This window comes from Myxine glutinosa, chromosome 1, assembly GCF_964187855.1.
Source record: "Myxine glutinosa chromosome 1, kmMyxGlut1.1, whole genome shotgun sequence".
Taxonomy (NCBI): domain Eukaryota; kingdom Metazoa; phylum Chordata; class Myxini; order Myxiniformes; family Myxinidae; genus Myxine; species Myxine glutinosa.
In genome coordinates this window covers 342269205-342291649 of record NC_136261.1, presented here as the reverse complement: position 1 = coordinate 342291649, position 22445 = coordinate 342269205, and the positions used below count along the sequence as shown (strand labels likewise).

Below are 22445 nucleotides of genomic sequence, written 5' to 3'. Positions count from 1 at the left end.
AAAATGTGATACTTGAAAACAACTGAAGGGATTTAAATCCAGCTTGTTTATTTTTAGGACAGAACGGGGGCATTTACCCATTGTGGGACTATGCGGAGGCATATTGGCGACACAGTCGCATTGCTCTAGTCTTGTTATTTTGATTATTTAATTTGCTTTATATTGAGATTATTTCTGGAAGAAATTTTATGTTTTCTTTTACCTCTTTCTAATAAAAAGGCCTCCTTCGGCCATGAGAGACAGCCAGCAGGCCGAAAGTAATTAGTTATTTCAGCATTCTCATGGTGTGAACAGTTTCCCTCTTGGGTGGTTCCTTTACTTCTTGCCTTGTGATTGTTTGTATACCTTGTGGTTTACCTCCGACTTCGACTCCCCAACCCACCCATGTGTGTTTGTGTGTGTGTGCAACAGATGTTCTAGTAGTAATAGTAAATTAAAAATAGCAACACACCAACCAACAGGACATGACTCAAAACAAGCTTGGTCAATGCTCGATGCACAACTCAAGTGAAGTAGGGAGATATTAGCACGACATGAGGATTGATTATTCTGTTCATTGAAAAGGAGGTATGCACTCGACAGTTTTTTTTTTTTTTTTAATACTGAGAGAATATTATGATATTCCTCAATACACAAAGAAACCCCCCAAACCATTTTCTGCTGCTGCACAAACGCACACAACAAATAACAAGATAACAATAAAACCTTCATTGCATTTTTTTTATTCATCGTTTTAATTGTTGCTCCAAACAAGAACAGTATTCAACTCAAAATTGTCAGCAGTTGCAACAGGTATAGTAAGAAGCCCAAATTGTAGTTGACCTGGATGAGGAACCCTGTTAAAAATGTTCCTCTTGAGCCAATAATTGCAAGGCAATGTCCTTTCTTCCTATATTGTTCTAAAAGCGAGGTTGGTAGATCGCAATCGAGCCGCTGAGACAACCAGATGCAAGCTGACAGTGTGTTGGTGAGAACTTGGCTGTGAGGACCACATCATTGTGTCCATATACAGAGCGCACTTCACCCAATGGTCTCCAGTGGGGAAGAGGATGCTCACTGGCATTTTCCTTGCCAGTGAGCGTCCCCTTCCCCAGGACGCTGACAGAGTTCTTGTGCTTCAAAACTTCCCTGGAGTCACTGGGTTCAAATGTCATAATGCGTAGGCCAAACCCAGAAGGCGAGCACACAAGCCGGCCATCAGGACTGAAGCTTATCTCCTTGATGAATCCTCTGCCAACATTAGCCTCTGCCGAGGCATGTGTGGGTTGCAACGACCCATGATGGGAGTGGATAGGTGCCTGACCTATTTCAGGCAACTCGTATATACAAGTCCACTGCAAGAATACAAGTAGTTTGATTAAAGAAAAGAAAAGAATTGCATCTTGCGTCGGCAAAGATGTGCAAAAGAAGTAATCAATAATTCAAAGGCCAGATATAACAGGCAATGCCTGATGTAAACAAAACTGATATTGTTCTCCATAAATAAATTAACAGCATGAACAATCTTTTTGTTGAGGAATGAGATAGGTGAAAGAAAATATGCAAGCGCATCATAATAAAGAGAAGGAACACACAAGGGATATTACAAACAATAAATTAGGTGGCAGAACAGGGTGTAGTTGGGGTGTGTCATGCCTCTTCGTCGCCACTAATGCTGTTGCAGCGAGTTAGGGTGTGTCTGCCAAGTGGATGCATCTGCAGAGATGTGATACAAAAGCTTTGCTCTTCACCGTCCGGCACCGTCAGAGTGTAGACTTCCAATGCATTACGCTTCCATACTGCTGTGTAAGCAACACAAGGGAAATTTTAAAAACAAAAACATGGAAGCAACATTCATGAATGGTACAAAATGCACAGCAGCCTTCTGAATACAGCACAGTGATGAAAATGGACCACTGAGTATAACTGAAAATTACTACGACGCACTACGTGCATTATTCCTGCACATGCTAGGCATGCATCGGCCTCGAAGAAAGGCGAGCACAAAAGCACGCAATACATTATTCACAACTACGGCGAATAGGAAATGGAATACAATTCATAACAAAATATATGTCAACTTACAGTTAGTAAAATGGTGCAAGCAGCAAACGTTTTGGGTTTAAGAAGCAATGGGAACCTTTTTAGCCAGAATAATCACCATAGGCTAAACAGAAAAGAAGCAGCAAGGTTAGAGTGGGAATTGAGGATGGAACTATGACTTTTTTTTTTTACACTAGATTAGGGTAGAGGCTATAAATGAAGGAACTGTTACTGATAACATTTTCAAAGAGCTCCTCCCCCATCTACTTCCTTAACAATTCTCTGAGGACGTTCAGTCATTCAAAGTCCTGAGTCTCGCGATCAGCCATTATCTTTCTTGGAGAAACCACATTTCAGAGTTGACCTCCCAAAGCCAGCCGCCGACTGGGCATCCTCCATCGTGCAAAGTCCTTCGTTCGGACACATGAACCCCTATCCACCTACAAGGCCTTCATCTGCAGCTTGATGGAATACTGCTCTCCCCTTTGGGCTAGCTCGCCTGCCTCACACCTTGCTCAGCTTGACGATGTGGAAACCAAGGCCTTTAAGATTATTTGGAATATCCCGTGATGAAGCTGAGTCTATAGCTCCATCAATTCGCTATCACAGACTGGTCGGTTGCCTCTCCATCTTTTACCACCTCCTTTCGGGTCTTTGCACCCTCTGCTCTTTCTGTGCTTTGTTTCCTAGTCTCTCCAGGGCTCACACGGTCCACCACCAACCCTCTTCTGTTTGAACTACCTAAATCCAGGATCACTGCTCACCTCCACTCATTTGTTCCTCTTTTTCCCACATTTGAAACCAACTTGCACATTCTCTTCAATCTCATTCTTCCCTCCAGGCCTTCAAGACAGCTGTTCACCACCATCTCAGACCATCCCCAATCCAAGACCATGATATTTTCTACCCTCGTTAACCCCCTACCCCTGTCCCCACCCTAGTCCCTCCTCCTTACAAATTTCCAGCTTTCCCTCCTGAGTTTCCTTCTGTGTCCAACTTGTGCACTCTATGCATCCCCCTCCCACCCGCACCGCCTCCCCCCCCCCCCCATTCCTCCTCACGCCAATTGTTTGTTCAAGTCTGCCTCTATCTTTGCCTCCAGCTCTGCTGTTGACTTCCCCCCTCTCTCAACTGTTCATTTTGTCCAACTGTGTCCTGATCTGTTCAGTGTAATAATTCTAGCACTTCCACGAGGCTAGACCATGTATACAAAAATATATGAATGGTAAGGCCAGGCAGCAAAAAATAATTACAGGGAGAGAAAAGTTTAAAATAATATCCCATATCAATGCCAGGAGTTTAAGAAAACAAGATGGAAGAGCTTGAAGCTAAAGCATAGTGAGGAATACAGTGTTGATGCAGTAACTCAGGCTTAGTTTAATGAGGAGAATAGTTGGAAGACAGGTCTAAAAGGGTACAATGCATATAGGTGCAATAGGAAAGAGTAAATAGGAGCGGGTGCAACAATCTGGGTAAAATACATTATCATATCAAGGGAAAAGGATTAGAAGGAGGGAATTAATGTCGAGGATTGTGTGTGGATAGAGATCATAGATTGTATGAATTGTAAGATGCTTTATGGGTCACTACGTATGAGGGAAGAGCAGGACAGAAGAGGTCATGGATAATTCAGTAGGGTAAAGGAAGAGTATTGATTATGGGAGATTTTAATTTGGCAGGGATAGATTGGATCCATGTACAAGAAAAGCACGGAACCAAGTAGGATTTTCAGAAATGAATCCAGGATTGCAAAAAAATTAAACAGTTTGTAGAATTAGTTTGTAGAGACCAATCATCAGTATGAAAGGTCATGAAATCCATTATCGCTTCTGACATTAAATTCTTCCTCTTCTCCAATGGCTTGATCTCAGATCATCAATTTGGATTCAGACCAGGTCATTCTACTCTGGACATGATGCTTCTGCTGTCTCAACAATGGATTGAGGTCCTCAACGCCAAATAGGAAATCAGAGCCATCTCCCTTGACATATCTCATGCCTATCTGACATATATGGTCTGGCACCCCGCTCTGCTCACCAAACTCTCCTCTTATGATATCCATGGAAATCTCCACACATGGCTTGCGGACATCCTCTCCTGTCATAGTCAACGTGTGGCTCTAAATGGAATTCTCTCATCTCACCTTCCTGTCCAGGCTGGAGTTCCTCAATGCAGTGTTCTGGGCCCTGTGCTTTTTCTAATCTTTATCAATAATCTCTCCGACTCTGTAAAATCCTCGCTATCTCTTTGCTGATGACTCCACTCTCTGCTGCTCCATATCTCAACCCTCAGATCAGCAGGCAAAATGGTGGAATACAATAATTATACCAACCTAGACTTCACTCTCTGCAGACCTGGACAAAATCACAAACTGGTCAAACAAGTGGAACATGTCTTTGAATCACGACAAATCTCACATTCTCACTATGTCCCTCCGAAAAGACCGACTGGAAAACCCTCCCATCTACTTTTTCAACCATCCTCTCGAATAAGTTCTGTCACTCAAGCTTTTGCGCCTCACTATCTGCCATGATCTTTCCTGGAAAGAAATGTTTGCCACATTTCCAAGCTGGCCTCCAAAGCTAGTCGCCGACTGGGCATCCTCCATCGTGCAAAGTCCTTCCTTGGCACTATTGGGCTACTCACCACCTCAAAGACTTTCATCCATAATTTGATGGAATACTGCTCTCCCCTCTGGGCTGGTGCTCCTGCCTCACGCTGTAGAAACCAAGGCTTTTAGAATCATTGGTATCTCCTGCGATGAAGCTGATTCTGGGCTTCTTTCACTCTCTCCACCACAGGCAGGTTTGGCAGTCTTTCTATCTTCTACCGACTTCTCTCCGGCCTTGCACCCCCTGCTCTGTTTGTGTTGTCCCCCCCTCCCCCCTCTACCCGCACCTCCAAATATTCCTGCAGGACACACATGAAATGCCAACAACCCTCTTCTGGTGAAACTGCCAAGATCAAGACACAGCTCACTTTCATTCTTTCATTCATTCCTCTTTTTCCCCGCCTCTGGAACAAACTCCCACACTCTCTTCAATCCCACTCCTCCCTCCAGGTCTTTAAAACAGCTGTTCACCACCATCTCTTATCTTCCACTATCCAAAACGTTGATCTTTTTGACCCCCATTAATCCACCCCAAACCCACTTCCTTCAAATTCCCTGTTTTCTTTCCTGAAATCCCCTATGGTGTGCATTTTGTTTATTCCGTGTACCCCGCCCCAGCCCTCTCTCTTCCACAGTTGTCCTTGTTCCCTACTGTTGCGCTTCCCTCTCTCTCGTCTCCCGCTCCCTTTATTATATGTTCTATGTAGATCTTATAGGAGCCTCGAACAAGTATACAAAAAAGCCCACGAGAGGGGAATGAAGTGTTCTAGCTTGTTTTCAGTAATTATACCAATATAGTATCTAGACCTGAGTCCTACCTGACCTGAGTATCTGGAGGAAGCGCAAGTAGGAGAGCATTTAGGGACAAGTGATCATAATATAGAGTGTCCAATTATTCTGTAAAAAGTAAGAATTCAGGATAGTAGAGTTAAGCTATTAGATATCAGCACAGGAAACTTTTAGGGTACGAGGAGGGAGTTCGGTGCTCTAGATTGGGGCAAACAGGAAGGCAATCAGCATCAGAGAAATGGGTAACCTTCAAGGAATGAATGAGCAGTGCACAGGATAATTATATCCCAATGAGGTGTACAACCAGAGGCAGAAAGAGAGCAGGGTGGTTGAACACGAAGGTAAGAAGCACTGTTAAGGATAAGAAGAAGGCATTTATGAAGCATAAACAAATGCGAGTTAAGAAACTAACTCAGCAAACCAAAAGGGAATAGCAGGAGGATATGGCCAAGAATATGAAATATGAGCGTTTAGCCCATCAAAAATGATGATGATGAAGCCATCCACCATCACAACACAGTTGTAAAGAATAATAACTCTCAGGCTTGTGGATTTACTTTTGTTTCAAAAAGAAAATGATTATTTTATAAATATGTTTATTATCAAAGTGATAACAGATTTTTCAAATGACTGAGTTAAATTACTCAACCGTATATATTTCTACTGCTAATAATTGTTAATGTCTCACCTCTAGCATTGTAGTTGTGAAAACAACCGGGATGGTCATGCAAGAAACCCAAATTCAGATGTGTGGAGTAGGAGTTTTGGATGGCATAAATTCACCTTTCTTCAAGAGAAACAATGGTGAATGGCGCTAGACTGGTATTGCGTGTGCTCCCTTTCAGTGACGAATGTGACGTCACTTCCATGAACGTGAGGTCACTTCCTCCATGACAGAGAAGTATATGCAAGAGGTTTTATATATGCATACAGTATATATACAGTGCCTTCAGAAAGTATTCACACCCCTTGAATTTTTTCACAATTTGTTGTGTTACAGCCTGAATTGAAAATGGATTAAATAGAGTTTTTTTTTTGTCATTGATCTACACGTAATACCCAATAATGTCAAAGTGGAATTTATTGATTTTTTTAGAAATTTTTACAAATTCATCAAAATTGAAATACAGAAATATTAACGGCTGGCTTAACGGCTGACTCCGCACGTGAAAAAGCTGAATGCCTCAACTCTGTGTTTGCCTCTAAATCTTGTGTCCCAAACCCATCCCTCTCTGTACCCACCGTACCCAGTCGTACCCAGCTGCTCCTGGACTCTGTGTCCTTTCCTCCTGACAAGGTGGAAAAGTTTCTGTCAACCCTCGACTCTGATTCTGCAACTGGTCCTGGCGGCATCAGCCCACGGGTCCTAAAATCATGTGCTTCCGCTCTTTCACTCCCTCTTTCTGTTCTCTTCACCCTCTCCTTTGCTCAAGGTCATCTGCCATCTGCTTGGAAATCAGCCAACATCACCGCTTTCCACAAAAAAGGTGCAAAAACAGACCCCAGCAACTACAGACCAATCAGCCTTCTCCCAATTATCAGCAAAGTCATGGAATCCATCATTGCTTCAGATATGAAATCTTTCCTCTTCTCCAATGGCTTGATCTCTGATCATCAATTTGGTTTCAGACCTGGTCACTCTACTCTGGACATGCTGCTTCTGCTTTCTCAACAATGGATGGAGGTCCTCAACACCAAACAGGAAATTAGAGCCGTCTCCCTTGACATTTCACGTGCCTTCGATACGGCCTGGCACCCTGCTCTGCTCACCAAACTCTCCTCCTTTGGTATCCATGGAAATCTCCACGCATGGCTGGCGGACTTCCTCTCTGGTCGTAGTCAACGTGTGGCCCTGAATGGGTTTCTCTCATCTCCTCTTCCTGTTCAGGCTGGAGTTCCCCAAGGTAGTGTTCTGGGCCCTGTGCTTTTTCTGGTCTTCATCAATGATCTCTCTGACTCTCTTGAAAATCCTCTCTATCTCTTTGCTGACGACTCTACTCTCTGTCGCTCCATTCCTCATCCCTCAGATCGGCAGTCTGCAGCCTCCTCACTCTCTGCAGACCTGGACAAAATCACAGACTGGGCAAACAAATGGAACATGTCTTTCAATCCTGATAAATCTCACACTCTTACGATGTCTCTCCGAAAAGACCGACTGGAAAACCCTCCCATCCACTTTCTGAATAATCCTCTCCAAGAAGTTCTGCCACTCAAGCTTTTGGGTCTCACTATTTGCCATGATCTTTCCTGGGAAAACCACATTTCAAATCTGGCCTCCAAAGCCAGTCGCCGACTGGGCATCCTCCGTCGTGCGAAGTCCTTCCTTGGCACACCTGAGCTCCTCACCACATACAAGGCTTTCATCCGCAGCTCTATGGAATACTGCTCTCCCCTCTGGTCTGGTGCTCCTGCCTCACACCTAGCCCGTCTTCACGCTGTTGAAACCAAAGCGTTCAGAATCATTGGAATCTCCCGCGATGAAGCTAACTCCAAGGGCCTTTCACTCACTCACCGCAGGCAGGTTGGTGGTCTTTCCGTCTTCTACCGACTCCTCTCTGGCCTTGCCCCCCCAGCCCTCTCTGGGCTCTGTCCCCCAAATATTCCTACAGGTCGCACAAGATCTGCCTGCAACCCTCTTATGGTTAAACTGCCAAAATCAAGACTTTCTGCTCACCTTCACTCCTTCATTCCTCTTTTCTCCCACCTCTGGAACAAACTCCCTCACTCTCTTCAATCCCACTCCACCCTCCAGGTCTTTAAAACAGCTGTTCACCACCATCTCTTATCCTCCCCCATCCAAAACCTTGATCTTTTCTACCCCCGCTAATTTCGGTCCCCTTGTGTTTTATACTTCTCCCACCCCCCCCCCCCCCTTCCCACGCCTCCTGCCCCCAAGCCCTCTCCCTCCCACACTTCTCCCTGCTCTCAAATGTTGTGGTTGTGTGCTTCCCCTTCTCTCCCCATCTTGTCTTCCGCTCCCTCTTTTTGTATATTTTGTTTGTCTGGTTGATTTGTTTGTGAAATAAATGTTAGCTCTTTCACGAGCCTCGATTCAGTATTCAAAAAAAAAAAAAAAAAAACTAATTTACATAGGTATTCAACCCCCTGAGTCAATACTTCGGAGAAGTGGCTTTAGCAGCGATTACAACTTCGTCTTTTTCGGTATGTCTGTATCAGCTTCTGGATTTGGGGAGTTTCCCCCCATTCATCCTTGCAGATTTGCTCAAGCTCTGTGAAGTTGGATGGGGAGGGTCGGTGACGAGCAATCATCACTCTTTCCACAGATAATTATCAATGGGATTCAAGTCAAAACTTTGGCTGAGCCACTCAAGGACTTTCACATTCTTATTCTGTAGCCATTCCAGTGTTGCTTTGGCTGTACGCTTGAGATCATTGTCCTGTTGGAATGTAAAAGTTCACCTCATTTTAAGGTCTTTGGCACTCTGAAGCAGGTTCTCCCCAAGGATTCGCCTGCATGTGGATCCATTCATTGTTCTCTCTATCCTTACAAGTCTCCCAGTCCCTGATGCTGAAAAGCATCCCCATAGCATGATGCTGCCACAGCCATGCTTCACAGTCAGGATGGTGTTAGATGGGTGATGAGTTGTGCTCAGTTTCTGCCAGACATAGCACTTGACTGCTATTAGCATTGCACATGGTACATGTTTGGGAAGCTCAGTGGTGCGAGTTTCTGTCTATGCCGTCGCTGATGACTCACCAATAGGCGATCAAACCAGTCTGGTGACTGATTGGAGGAGAGGGAGGAGGGTAATGTTGGGATTCTTATGTATGTGCTACTTGTGAATGTCTGCAGCTGTAGAGGAATCCAGTTAGAATTTCAACCAGCAAAGGGTTTACCTTGTAAATCAGCCAATAAAGTAATTATGTTGCTTTTCTTGGCTGCTTTATGTAGCTTTCTTTGGCTAGAAGAGCAGGGTGGTTTAGAGAGAGAGCGAGAGAGCGAGAGAGCGAGCGTGCATGCTTGCGTGTGTGTGTGTTGCTCAGTAAATGAAAGATGATATCGGTTACCTTCTTTGTTTCTTCTTTGTGCAGAAACTGTGTGACTACGACCATGGCTGCCCTTAGATCCACGGCGTTTTGGAACCGAGCCAGAATTTGGATCACCTTTTGGGGAGCAAGGGAGGAAGTGAAGATAAAGAAATTATAAGGCAAAAGTTATTATAATTGATTGAAAAAAATCTCCAGATTCAGATACAAATTCAATAATTGTGCTCATCTTTCCTCTCTGTAGGTTTATTTTGAGAATGCAAAACTTCACTCAAAATGACTCACAAAATTCTGTGGATTTACCTTCACATATCAGATTATAGACTGAAGTGTTAGTGTTAGTGACCTATTCCCAGCTGGCCAAATAACGCTGGCAGTATGGCCCAGAGATATGCACATTGCACACGCATCGCTGAGCTGTTGAGCCTTGATTCACATCTCAGCCCAACTATAGACTGTCATCGTGAAGGTGAGGTGTTTTGAAACGTCGAGCAGTTGTTTGTTGCTCATTAAAGGTTGGAGAACTAAAAATGGATTCATTTGATTTTAATCCCAACCGCAAGTCATTAATATATATATATATATATATATATATATATATATATATATATATATATATATATATATATATATATATGTATGTATGTATGTATGTATGTATGTGTATATATATATATATATATATATATATATATATATATATATATATATATATATATATATATATATATATATATATACATATATATATATATATATATATATATATATATATATATATATATATATATATATATATATATGTCAAGTTGTAGATTTGTTATTGCCTAAAGTTCAGTTATAGACGTTGGTTGCTAATGTGTTATGATTTAAATGTTGTTTAAAAATGCTATTTTCATAAAGTTAATAAAGGGTTTTTGCTTCGTTTTAGTTTTGGATGAGGAAAGGCTCGCTTCGGTCGTGTTGGGCAAATGGTTTTTCGTATACGTGTGCCCTTTTCACCTAGATGGTCTTATCTGGCTGGCCAAGCATGGTCTTATCTGGCCAAGCATGCACTCTTCTCTCTGTGAGTTACATCTTTCGTCACCTCGGAGCTTTGAAACTATATCTGGTCCGAATGATAAGGAAGGGCTGACTCCCCCGAATGACAGAGCGGATAACGGTGGGGGCTAGGGATAACGGTGGGAGGGACTCTCGCCAGTCGCTTTGTTCTCTCGGAGATTTTCTGATAATCGTATTCATATATAAGTGAATGAGAATCAATGCGTTTCCAGGAAGGCTTGGCGTGGCATGAAGCTGGTTCTTGCTGTAGATGTCTTGTCTCCTCCGGATCTGTATAAGTTGGTTTTAATAAAAAGCTGCGTCATTTCAGGCTATTTGTGGACTTCTTTTCCAAACGAAGAGCTGACTCTTCACAGATGGTACCAGGAGTGGGGTCAGCACCGGACGACGGGAAACGGAGCCCGAGGGACAGGAGGAAGGCTGCCTGAGGCCGGCGCCGGCACGCGGATTTGATTAAAGGTGGGAGTTGTTTTATATCAGAGGGCTATTATTCCAAATTCGTACCTTCCTCCCTCGAGCGGGTTCAGTCTCCCTATCTCCGCGCGGCCTGCACTCGAACAGAAATTGTAAGTAAAGGCTCATTTTAGGCCTCAGAATGACGTGGCTTTGTTAAAGCCAGGATAAACAAGTAAGGATACCAGTAAGGACTTAACAGTAAGCTTAAAGTTACAGTTAGCACCAGGAGGGGAAAATGAGGTCGGACAGCCATATAGGCTGAAGCCAGGTGGCCAAGATTTTTCCAGGAAGGAACAGCCCAGAGACAAGATGGGGTATGCCATTGCATGCCAGGGAACGAAGGGCTGTGGCTAACTTAGAAGGGCCATAAAAACATGGCCAGTAAAAGGATTTGCGCAGGATATCGGTGAAGATAACGTTCGGTACAAGGGAAGGGGGAAAAGTGAGGTCGGACAGCCGTAAAGGTTGAGCCAGGCCGAGAACTTTCCAGGAAGGATCAGCCCGGAGCAATAAGATGGGAAGCAAGCTAATGAAAGAAAGGGAACCCCTTAAGGGAACCCCGGCATCTTTCATGTTTAAGAGGCATCATTTTGCCGCGGTAAAACCATTAAAGGACTGGGCTGTGTTAACTAAAGATTTAAATAATCCCTGGCCAGAGGACAAGTAAGTAAGCAGTTAAACAAGTAAATCAGCGAGTGATGCCGCTGGACCAGATGCCAGACCAAGACCCCCCACCCCCCCAAGCCCTGAGCCCTGTCCCCGGGCTACAGGCGCCACCTCTCCCACCCCCGCCCCTGTTCCCCCAGGGGTTAGACCCCCAGAAAACTAGACCAGCCGCTCCTCAGGTTCACCTTAGCCCGGGCAATCCTTTTAGAGGACAAGAAATTAATGGGGCGGACAGCGGGTTCGCGGCCCCAGAAGGGCTAGGAGTATTGTATTGTACCCCTCAGTGGAAGGGCTCACGGAATCGGAGAACTCACAGCCTACAATCGAGATGTGTCCCTTTAAAAAACCATTTGAAAGAACCAGATTTGGCGGCTATGCAGGAGCGGGTGAGAACCTTGCTGGCTGAACAGCCCGGTCACGTACCGGAACTTATGCGTTTGTGGATACAAAATACAGGCGCAGATTGGCGGGACGTCTGCCACATGGGAGAGGCTGTATTGCCAGCGCGGGTGTGGGACCAGGCCAAAGTACACGCACGCTGGCCGAATGTAGCACCAACCCCGGCCCAGACCCTCGACGATTGGGGGGCCCTGGTCGACCTGTTGTTGGCCGGGGTACACATCGCACTAAGGCTAACCGACCAATTAGATGAAGCGGCCGAGCAGTGGGACATGGGCGACGATAAGAAGGCCGATGTAAAGGACGACATGTTGCAAATGCTTGCCCAGGAATCCATAAGGGCCCCCTCCCCAAAATTTGGAACCCACAAGGGCCCCCTCCCCAAAACTGGAACATACAAGGGCCCCCTCCACAGCCGCAGAATTGGGCCGTGCAAAAGGACCCCCCACCCCCCCCAAGACCTGAGCTCAGTCCCGGGGCTCTAGGCAACACCCCAACACCCCCCGCCCTGCCTTCCCTTTTTCACCTCAACCCACCCCCGTCCAACCCGTCCCAAAAAATCCTTTTCCTTGAATGAGAGACGTAACATGAATGAGCAAAGATTGTACATGAGAGTGGCTGGAGAAAGGCATGATTTGAGTCGATCTGAGTTTCGCGCAAAGTCTGGGAGACTTATATGAGTATATGAATGAGGAATGAATGTATATTGGGATGTTAATTGACGTGTGTATCTGGCCAATGTATTTGTCTGTCATCTGTTTGGGAGTTGTTTGGGAAGCGAATTGATATAAATCGGGTCAGGAAAGCACTCGGAGTGCCCTTGTCGACCTACTGTTGATATGAAGCGGTTTCTTGGAGATGGTTGCAGGATGGGCTGTTTTTTTTCTTTCGAGCGGCAGTCGGACGGAGATTTGGAATTTGTTGAACTAAATTCAGAATTCGAATCAATATGTGTGTTTTACTTGAATTGAAGAGTTCATTCAATGGCAGATATTGTGGATTGTATGTGTGGGATGTATCGCTGAGGCAGCTCACCTTTGGAATTGGTGTCATATAGTGCATTTTGGGTCAGAGAGGTCAAGCGTCGGAGATCCTGTTTTTTTTGCGATGTTTACGAGCTAGGGATGAGTTCTGACAGCTCACTGTTATGACGGCCCTCATTCGAGAGCGGCGCGCAGTTTTGGTTGCCACGGCTACGAGCCTCGCAGGAAACCGCGAGGCGGGAGTGTTGGGATTCGTGTGGAGGCACGAGGGTGCGCGCCAGGACGGGGGGCGGCGTGGCGTCGTCGCGTTGAGATGGTTGTGCCAGGTCGATCGGCGATCTCTGAATTTAAATCGGATTTTTGTCATGTGTGTTGTGAAATTAACGTCTATCCGAGAATCCTGGCGATGTTCGTTAAATTAAAGTGTGGTACAAACCTGTGTTTCCGCCGTGCGGCTCCGTGGAAGTTTGGGTAGAGGGATATTGTGCGTTCGGGCAGGAGCCGAGCGAGCCGCGAGTCACGGGTGTGCTGTATGAGATTTGCTCAGAGTGCCGGCGATAACTCGCCCACTCTCAGAGGAGGATGTGTGCCCAAATGCATTGTGGGTCATTTCGACTTTGCTGGATGTCGGACGTTCATGTCAGTATCTTGTCAGAATCTTCTTCTTCATGTCATGTCCTTCATCCTTCATCTTCTTGTCCTTCATCTTCATGTCAGAATTAGACATGAGTCATGAGCCATGTCAGAATAGTGGGCACCTGCGACATACATGCCATGCAATGTCACAAAAGGAATACGTTATTTAAAATGGATTTATATAAGGGGAAGAAACGATTTCTAAACTAAATTCGATTTCTAGAATGATTTTCTAAACGCTAAAATAAACGATTTCAAGACAGAGTAATTAATTTCCGGTGACAAGTTCCAACAGGAAGTCTTGTTCATACAGTAAGTGAGGTACAGTGCGGAGGGGCGGCTGGAAGATGCATCGATGCATTTGTGTTGGTCGATGCGCCGGACAAAGGGTTTGCTGGCGAGCGATGCTGGTAAGGTTGTTATTAAAACGCATATGGGTCTGGGGGCAGATAATGTGGGACAAGCTGCCTCACGGGCGCTGCAGGGAGAGTATTTGGAAATTCAATAATTTGAGCAGAAATGTCACGTTTTCAACAGAACGCTTATCCGAGGAAAGAGGAATATCGAGGTTTCAACTGTCGGTATGTGGTGTGGCTTGTGCCAAGGTGTGGGCGCGAGGAGGTGTGTTGATGAAGCGTTGTGCGAACGAGGAGGGATGTGCGAAAGGTGTGCACCAGGTAGAGAGGTGCTGCATTGTAGAGCACGCCTGGAAGTTCCTGGGCGGATTGTGACGGTTGTTGGATTCGTAGAAGCTAGCATTTTGCGATGTGGAGCTGTGAGTCACAAAATGTAAATGTAACAGAGAGATGGACAGGACAACAATGGAGTTTATATGGACGGGTTTGGGGCAGGTTCAATCTGACGATTACAGAGGGCTTTGTTCTGTTCACGAAACATGTAAAATTCATGGAGTTGAAGTGGTTTGCAAGAAGGCAGCAGAGTCAGTACTGGGATGCAACCTCGTCCAGGGGTTTTGGTCCAGCCTGCAAGGAGTCCAGGGGCTTGTTTCAGGGCTGGGTCGCCAAAAATGGGATGCTGTGCCCATCTGGATGTAAAATTATCCATCAAGGACGGGGAATGATGTGCAGTGTGATTGGGTAAGAGGTAAAGGCCATAAAACACCAACCCCATGAGGAACGAAATAAATGGAGAGATGTTGGGATCACATGATGGTTGGGATTGAAGAACAACCTACTGGGATTTCAAACCTGTGTTTGGGTCTGGGGCAACTGGGTGATGGGCAACAGTGTATGAGTGAGTAATTATGATCTGTTTAAGTGTAAGAGGCGGTGGAGAAGAAAGGGGTGATGAAAAGTTATTTGTTTTAGTGTGAAGTAGGTTGGTTGCTTATTTGTCACAGTAAGATGAGAGTTGTGTTTTTAAGCTTGGTCTTTGAATGAATTGTTGATTGGAAAAGTGATTTTTGATCGCTGATCCGATCTGGTTTTGAATTGTTTGATTTAATTTTGAATTGATTGGAGGTAATAAGGATTTGTGTTGATTTCCTGATTTGAGTTCATCTGGAAACAAAGACAGATGGGATTAATGTGTATATCAGGAACATTTTGGAAAAGAAATATGGATATATGACATTACTAAAATATAACCAAGCAATTGAGAGTTCTTGGGTTAATGGGATATAAATAAATGCATCTACAAGTTGATGGTTTATAAAAATTTAGTTCTGGATGATACTTAAACGATGAACAATGTTGGCAATATACCAAGAATGTGACTTGTTTTTTGGGGGGAAAACATGTGGTTTAAAATTGGTTGGCTAAGTTTTAAAGATGGAGATGTTTCGCAGAACTCTTATGATTATTTATATGAGTGGTGGACTATTCCATGGCGAAGCATTTTTCAGTTTATTGAAAGTTGGATTTTGTAAAATAATGGCTTAATATAACCACAGTAGAAAATAATATACAGATTTGGGACATTTTGTAAACTTTCGAATAATGAGAAGATTCATAAAATTCATTTTATTTATTTCATGGAAAATATTTGGGTTGCAAGTGGAGAAGCATGGTATGGTATAAAAATAAAGAGGGAGTATCCAGGAAAAGGATGTTCAAGTGAACTTTGTGCTGTGAAAAGAATGTCGAGTTAATGGAAGTGTTTTGTTCGATTAAATTTGTTCAATTTGTGTTCAAATGACCATCGATGTTGGGGGCAAAGTTATGGGTGGATTTGGTGAGTGGTTTTAGGCAAACGAAGATTAATTTAAATTTATCATAGTTAAGTTCGAGGAAGTTGATTTGAAGCCAGAATTTTATTTGGATGCCAGAAAGGAGAAAGGAGATGCTGAAAGCCAGAAAGGAGATGCTGTTGTCTACTCTGAATGACAGGTGGTGGTATCCAGGGCGCTGAGGAGTTTGTTCACGTTGTAAAGTTTGTTTATTTATTTGTTTATTTAGTTTGTTTATTGTAGAGAAGAGTGCTTTTGGGATTCCGGAGCCAGAGTGGATAATTTGAGGGTAGTAGGTGGAGTAGAGGACATCTTTGCAGTGCTGTAGGTGGTCCTTGTAGGCTTGGGAGTGAACTGATTTGGGTTTAATAGGCACAAGCTGGTCTAAACAGGGTGAGGAGGATGGTGTGATTGATGATGTCAAAGGAGGCGTTGAGGTGAGGAGGATGGTGTGATTGATGATGTCAAAGGAGGCGTTGAGGTGAGGAGGATGAAAATGTTGAGGTTGCCGGCATCAGAGGAGAGAAAAGGTCGCTGGTGATTTTGAGGAGAGCAGTTTCAGTACTGTGGCTGGAGCAGAATCCGGATTGGGATGTTTCATACAGGTTATTGGCAGAGTGGTGATGTTTGAGTTGAGTGGCCACAGCACGTTCCAAAACTTTTGACAGAAAGGGTAGGTTGGAGATGGGTCTGAAGTTATTTAGGGTGTCAGGGTTTAGTCCAGGGTTTTTCCAGAATGGGGGTGAAGTTTCACGAGTTTTTGGGGAAATCGGTATGTGAAGCTGGATTAAGTTGGAACTGCTTGATGAGCCATGGAGATGGATTGGGTTTTGTTGTTGGTTGTCTGGGAGTTCGGTTGTTGCATTGCCAAAGGTTTCTGTGTGGTGGACACACTCGTTGGCTGTTGTCTTGTGTGACGTGGATGGAGATGTATGTGGCTGCGTGTGGCTGCCTGGAGTCGGGAAGACAGCTACAGTGGTTGATATTGGTTGTGGATTGTCCGGGGTGCTTCGATTTGCATAGGGGGTGAAGATTGGGATATTACATTATTTTGAGTAAGTATTGGCATGAGTAATTACATAAGTAATTATGAGTTATTATGAGTATTAGTTATGAGTAAGTGATTATTACCTTCGCAAAAGCGGAAGGTTATGTTTTGATCGCTGTGTATTTATTTGTATGTGTGTGTGTGTGTGTATGTGTATGTTATTCGCATAACTCAAGGGGTGTTCAACCGATTCGCATGAAATTTGGTGGGATGATAGGTTATTATCCGGGAACCATTTGATTAGATTTTGGAATCGATCGGGTCAAAGGTCAAGGTCAAGGTCATGAAAAGGTCATGGATGTGATTACAATATCAAACTTTTGGCGGGATAGAATGGTTTAATTTGAAACAAATCTTCCCGCATGACAACGTAGGTGTGGCTTTGCTACACAGATCTTGTAGTCTTTTATTTTGGCAACAAAAGTAGCTGCGGCGAAGGTATGCGCTCTACCGAGTGCCCGTTCTAGTTTTAGTAAAGTTACATGTTTCGCTGTGTTGTGGATCTGGGGACAAGCTAGTTTGATGGGTACCCTGGGGTCTTCGGCGTGTCTATGTGTTTGGCTGTCTGTTACACCGGACTCTTGAATGGGTTTTCATGAGACGAATTTCAGACATAACAGTGAGAATCTATTTTGAGCGAATCACAGTGGGTGAGGAAAACATTGTGTGTGACCAGACACCAGAACTGACCAGAATTGAAATTGGAAGTAGACCAGGTTATTTCTATTATTTGTTTATTCGTGAAAATAAATAAATAATAGGGGGAGGTTAATGGAGGTTTGTTTGTGTTAATGGAGGTTAATGGTGGTTTGTTTGTGTTAATGGAGGTTAATGGTGGTTTGTTTGTGTTAATGGAGGTTAATGGTGGTTTGTTTGTGTTAATTCTAGTTGAAACTCTAGCTGAAGTAATTTTCGTTTATTTTTATTATTTTATTGATTTTTTGATTTGATTTGAGACTTGAGATGATTGATTTTTATTAATTTTATAATTTTATTTTTATTGATGTTGGAAACAGGTAATGGGATGCTGAGAGAAGGATTGAATTTAATTTGAATTGGACTGGATTAAATGGGATTGAATTTAAAAATTGAATATTGGATAAAATTGGATCCACTTGAAAAAAGTGGATTAGGAAATTGGAGAAAAGGTGTTCTATGAAACTATGAATTGAATGAATTGAATCTATGAATTAGAGACCTGTAGACCAGGCGTTCCCAGGAGACTTGTGGACCAGGTGTTCCACCAGAGGAAAAAGACCAGGTGTTCGTGGAGCACTTCACCTGCAAGAACGCCTTGGAACCAAGGTGGAAGGGACCAGTCCAGGTGTTGCTGACTACACCAACGGCAGTCTTTTGCGAGGGCAAGACCTCGTGGATCCACGCCACGCACTGTAAGTTGGCCATACAAGCACCAGACACTACACCACAGCAACCACAGAAAGGGAGGGTCTGCCTCCAGGGTTCCGGCCACTTGCGTATGGGAGAATCAGAATGCGCCTACACTCTCCCCGGGAAGCTGGGACAAGGGAGCTCGGGGATTACATTACGAATAGTACTGCAAGATAAACACAACCACAACATAACGGCTATAACATTCTCTAGGGGGGTTAGTAGGATTAATGGGGTGGTAAAGGGACTCCAGTGCTTATCCACCCACCTGGTCCCACCCCATGGGACAATGTTTATATGCGGCGACAAGGCTTACCCCTATTTACCAAATAATTGGGGGGGCACATGTTATCTGGGTTCAGTCCTTCCTGACGTTGAGATACTGGATGAGCTAGACCCAAAGTCCTTGGACAGGCGTTATAAGAGGTCAGTCATGAACGAAGATGGAACCACTAAACTACACGGGAGCCTATGGGAAAAGGTGTTTGGTTTCTTCTTCCCAGGAGCGGGCACAGTCATGGATAGTTTCCGGATAGATAAATTGGCTTTGGCCCTAGAAAAGGTGGCAAACGACACCGCTACGGCTCATGACATACTATTGGACACGGTAATTCACATGCGTACAATGGTGATGCAGAATCGGGTGGCTTTGGACATGCTCCTGGCAGAGAAAGGAGGGGTATGCGGAATTATAGAGGGAAAATGTTGCACTTACATACCCGATCCATCTGAAGGAGTGTCAGCCGCAATAGTGAGACTAAGGGAAACTAGCCACGCCCTGACGATCGATCGGATCGCGCGCGAAAATTCTTATACATTTAGCTGGCTCACTGACTGGTTCCAGGGATGGACGGGCACCATAGTGAAGTGGTTATTGACCGCACTGGCTGTGATAATCGGGGTAGTAATTTGGGGGGCACTAATGAAATCTCTAGTCCTCCTCTGTATGAGAAAGTATTTTACAGGATGGAAAGTGAAGAAGCCGCCGACAACGACTATGGCTCTGACCACAGAGGCCGTCGACCTGAACGGGTCCTTCAACAAGGCAGTTGCGACCAACGCTCCAGAAAATTGTATTGAATTTTGTGACGACTGTGATACTTGTGCGGATCCCATGTGGGAACTGGCTGCTGCCTGTAACGGTGTATGTGATGACTGTGATACTTGTGCTATAAACCCCTTGCGTGTACTGGCTAACGCTGCTTATGTATTACAAGCTGACAGCTGCACGCCCCCTTTCAACCCAACTATGGATCTGATTGCGACGCTGGGTCTGGCGGTCGAGGGACCCGACGAGGATATCCTAGACCCGCAAGCCGACCAGGCGCCCAAGGGAGACTTTGACATAAAGGAAGTTCCTCTCTTTGCTTCATATGTATTAAGTTCAAATGCTTCAAGTGAATTGGATTTTTACGCTCTGTACCCTGACCAGGAAATTGAGACACAAGATACTGACAATATTATGTATTCCCCAGAACAGCAGCACGTGAGGGACCTCATGGGCATGATCGTTGATTAACTTCGAAGATCTGCAAGGACTGAGTCTGCAAAGGGTGGGGGGAGCAAGTTCCGCAGGGGAGGTGGTGGCCCTCTGGCGGAGCAGAACCTCATCTGGACCAGACACCTTCGTTGTGGATCCGAAACGTTAATGAACTTTCATGTTCTGAGCCCTCAGGCTCCGAGCACGCACCACACGACACGTTCGCCAAATGCACGGGCGAGGCGCTTTGGGCGCACGATATGCCCTTGGGAGATACCCGCATTACACAATTATTTTTCAATAAAGCCCGATGTGGCACGTTGTCTCTTAAGATACTTTGTCTCGACGAGACAAGAGGAAGGAATGTCAAGTTGTAGATTTGTTATTGCCTAAAGTTCAGTTATAGACGTTGGTTGCTAATGTGTTATGATTTAAATGTTGTTTAAAAATGCTATTTTCATAAAGTTAATAAAGGGTTTTTGCTTCGTTTTAGTTTTGGATGAGGAAAGGCTCGCTTCGGTCGTGTTGGGCAAATGGTTTTTCGTATACGTGTGCCCTTTTCACCTAGATGGTCTTATCTGGCTGGCCAAGCATGGTCTTATCTGGCCAAGCATGCACTCTTCTCTCTGTGAGTTACATCTTTCGTCACCTCGGAGCTTTGAAACTATATCTGGTCCGAATGATAAGGAAGGGCTGACTCCCCCGAATGACAGAGCGGATAACGGTGGGGGCTAGGGATAACGGTGGGAGGGACTCTCGCCAGTCGCTTTGTTCTCTCGGAGATTTTCTGATAATCGTATTCATATATAAGTGAATGAGAATCAATGCGTTTCCAGGAAGGCTTGGCGTGGCATGAAGCTGGTTCTTGCTGTAGATGTCTTGTCTCCTCCGGATCTGTATAAGTTGGTTTTAATAAAAAGCTGCGTCATTTCAGGCTATTTGTGGACTTCTTTTCCAAACGAAGAGCTGACTCTTCACATATATATATATATATATTGTTACGGACGCGGTTTAGATGTTATTTTGACCGAGCGGTTGGTATGACCGCGACCGAACAGTTATTCCCCGACTAGACCCCGATTCCACCCAGACGTTGACCAAATCACGCTATGCTAAATCAATGATGGAAAGGACACAACGACTGGGATAGATGAAACGACGCAAGGGGTACAGTTCTCAAGACCTCCGGAGGAGGGTATAATTACAGTGGTGGAGAAAAGGGGGTAGATTACACGGTAGTGAGGTAAAAGACACAGAAGAGATGGGCACTTAAATACAATCTTATCTTATCCCAGACAGACCACAGACAAACGGAACAAGGCTGACTTACACAGGGATTGATGGCAGGAAGGGACAGGTAGTCGATAGCACAAGGTGCACCTTGGCTCGCGGACAGGATAAAGCACGGTCCAGTCCAGAGATGCGGGGAGGCCTCACAGCACTCGGAGGGTACGTCTTGCTTGCTCCAAGCTCAGCGCGCATCTGACGTCACCTCCCTCTTCCTGCGCATGCTCAGCGGGGAGTGACACGCCCTCGGCTGGTTGGCTCCGCCCCCCTGGGGCCGGTCCGCCGCTTCCATTGGGTGCGGGGGTTACCGAGCTCCGCCCTTGACGAGGAGCTGACAGGGAGCCCCTATTTGGTAACCCCGTCGAGCACATGTTCGATGGCGGCTCGTTGGGAAGGCCTCATGCCCTCCCAACACCCCCTACCAACCAAGCCGGAGTGAGGACGCGCACTCCCTGTACACGCCGCCGCCGTTGCTGTTGTTGTTGTTGCTGAACCGTGAGGAAGAGCTGCGGGGAGGTATTGGGAGGTCCTAAACTTCCTAACGGTGCCATACAATCACATTCTGGTGCAACGAAGGGTCAGAATTAATGGAAACGAGTCCTTAACTGACATAGACTAAGAATAACTAGCAAGATGTCCTATAGTTGTCTTACATGAGATGCGGTGAACCTGGGCACGACATTTAATGGGGGAAATAGGGGGAGGTCCGGTCTACAGAGTGTTGTTTACAGAAAATGGGACTAGGGAATGGGGGATTGGGGATAGTTGGGAAGTATTGAGGAAATAGGGGAATATTTACAAGCGGATATGGATGGATGTAAATCCCATATCCGCAACACTGCACCCTTCTCTACCTCGGGGCGGCCCGACCCGATAAATTTTTACCTACTTTAGTGTTGCACTCAGATGTAGTTCCCTCTACTATTAACTCAACCCTGAGTGCGACAGTTTTACAGATATTCACAAATGAGTAAATATGTCCCCCTGCGACGTTGCACCCTTATCCTAACAGAAACACACCCACAGGATAACCGAATCGCGGAATGGTCTTCAAACTATACATTGACGGTGGGGAGCATTATTTACTTTATTTACAAAACTAACCCAGGACCTGCGATTGTTCTTTCTGGGGGGGGAGACAGTCTGCTCTGCATCGACGCACCATGAAAGCACCCAAAAACGTACCAATACACCCCCAAGCACCAATCGGTGCAGTCATCAATGTTCATCAATGTTCAATAATAAAAATAACCAAACAACCCCTAACCCTGCAGGTGGTCTCTTGCTCTTCGGCTCCCTCTGCTGGCTATTTACTTTCTTCCAGATGTTGTCATTTCCTTTCATTTTCTTACTGGCGGCCTATTTGAGCATAAAATGAAATGCACCCAAAGTGTCCATTTTTATTTATTTATGGCCCACAG

At 44.9% G+C, this 22445-nt stretch overlaps 1 protein-coding gene and 1 long non-coding RNA gene across 6 annotated transcripts in view; one reads left to right on the top strand and one right to left on the bottom strand.

The window, feature by feature from the left end:
* Positions 1-706: 706 nt before the first annotated feature.
* LOC137412871 (DDB1- and CUL4-associated factor 10) overlaps positions 707-22445 on the bottom strand; it is a 66165-nt gene continuing 44426 nt past the window's right edge. For 2 of the 5 annotated variants that reach the window (XM_078769842.1, XM_078769840.1), the window contains exons 5-8: positions 9452-9547; positions 1636-1781; positions 1098-1334; positions 707-1052 (exon numbers count right to left, since the gene is read on the bottom strand). In XM_078769842.1, coding sequence (XP_078625968.1) covers positions 900-1052; positions 1098-1334; positions 1636-1781; positions 9452-9547 — 632 coding nt within the window. In that variant the 3' untranslated portion in view covers positions 707-899. Of the gene's footprint in view, positions 1335-1635; positions 1782-9451; positions 9548-22445 lie in introns of all 5 variants that reach the window. The other 3 variants (XM_068098213.2, XM_068098200.2, XM_068098204.2) reach the window with 2 other exon arrangements.
* On the top strand, positions 10240-20670 carry LOC144889491 (uncharacterized). The gene is made up of 2 exons (XR_013621801.1): positions 10240-10951; positions 18063-20670. It is a non-coding gene; the product is annotated as an uncharacterized LOC144889491 (long non-coding RNA).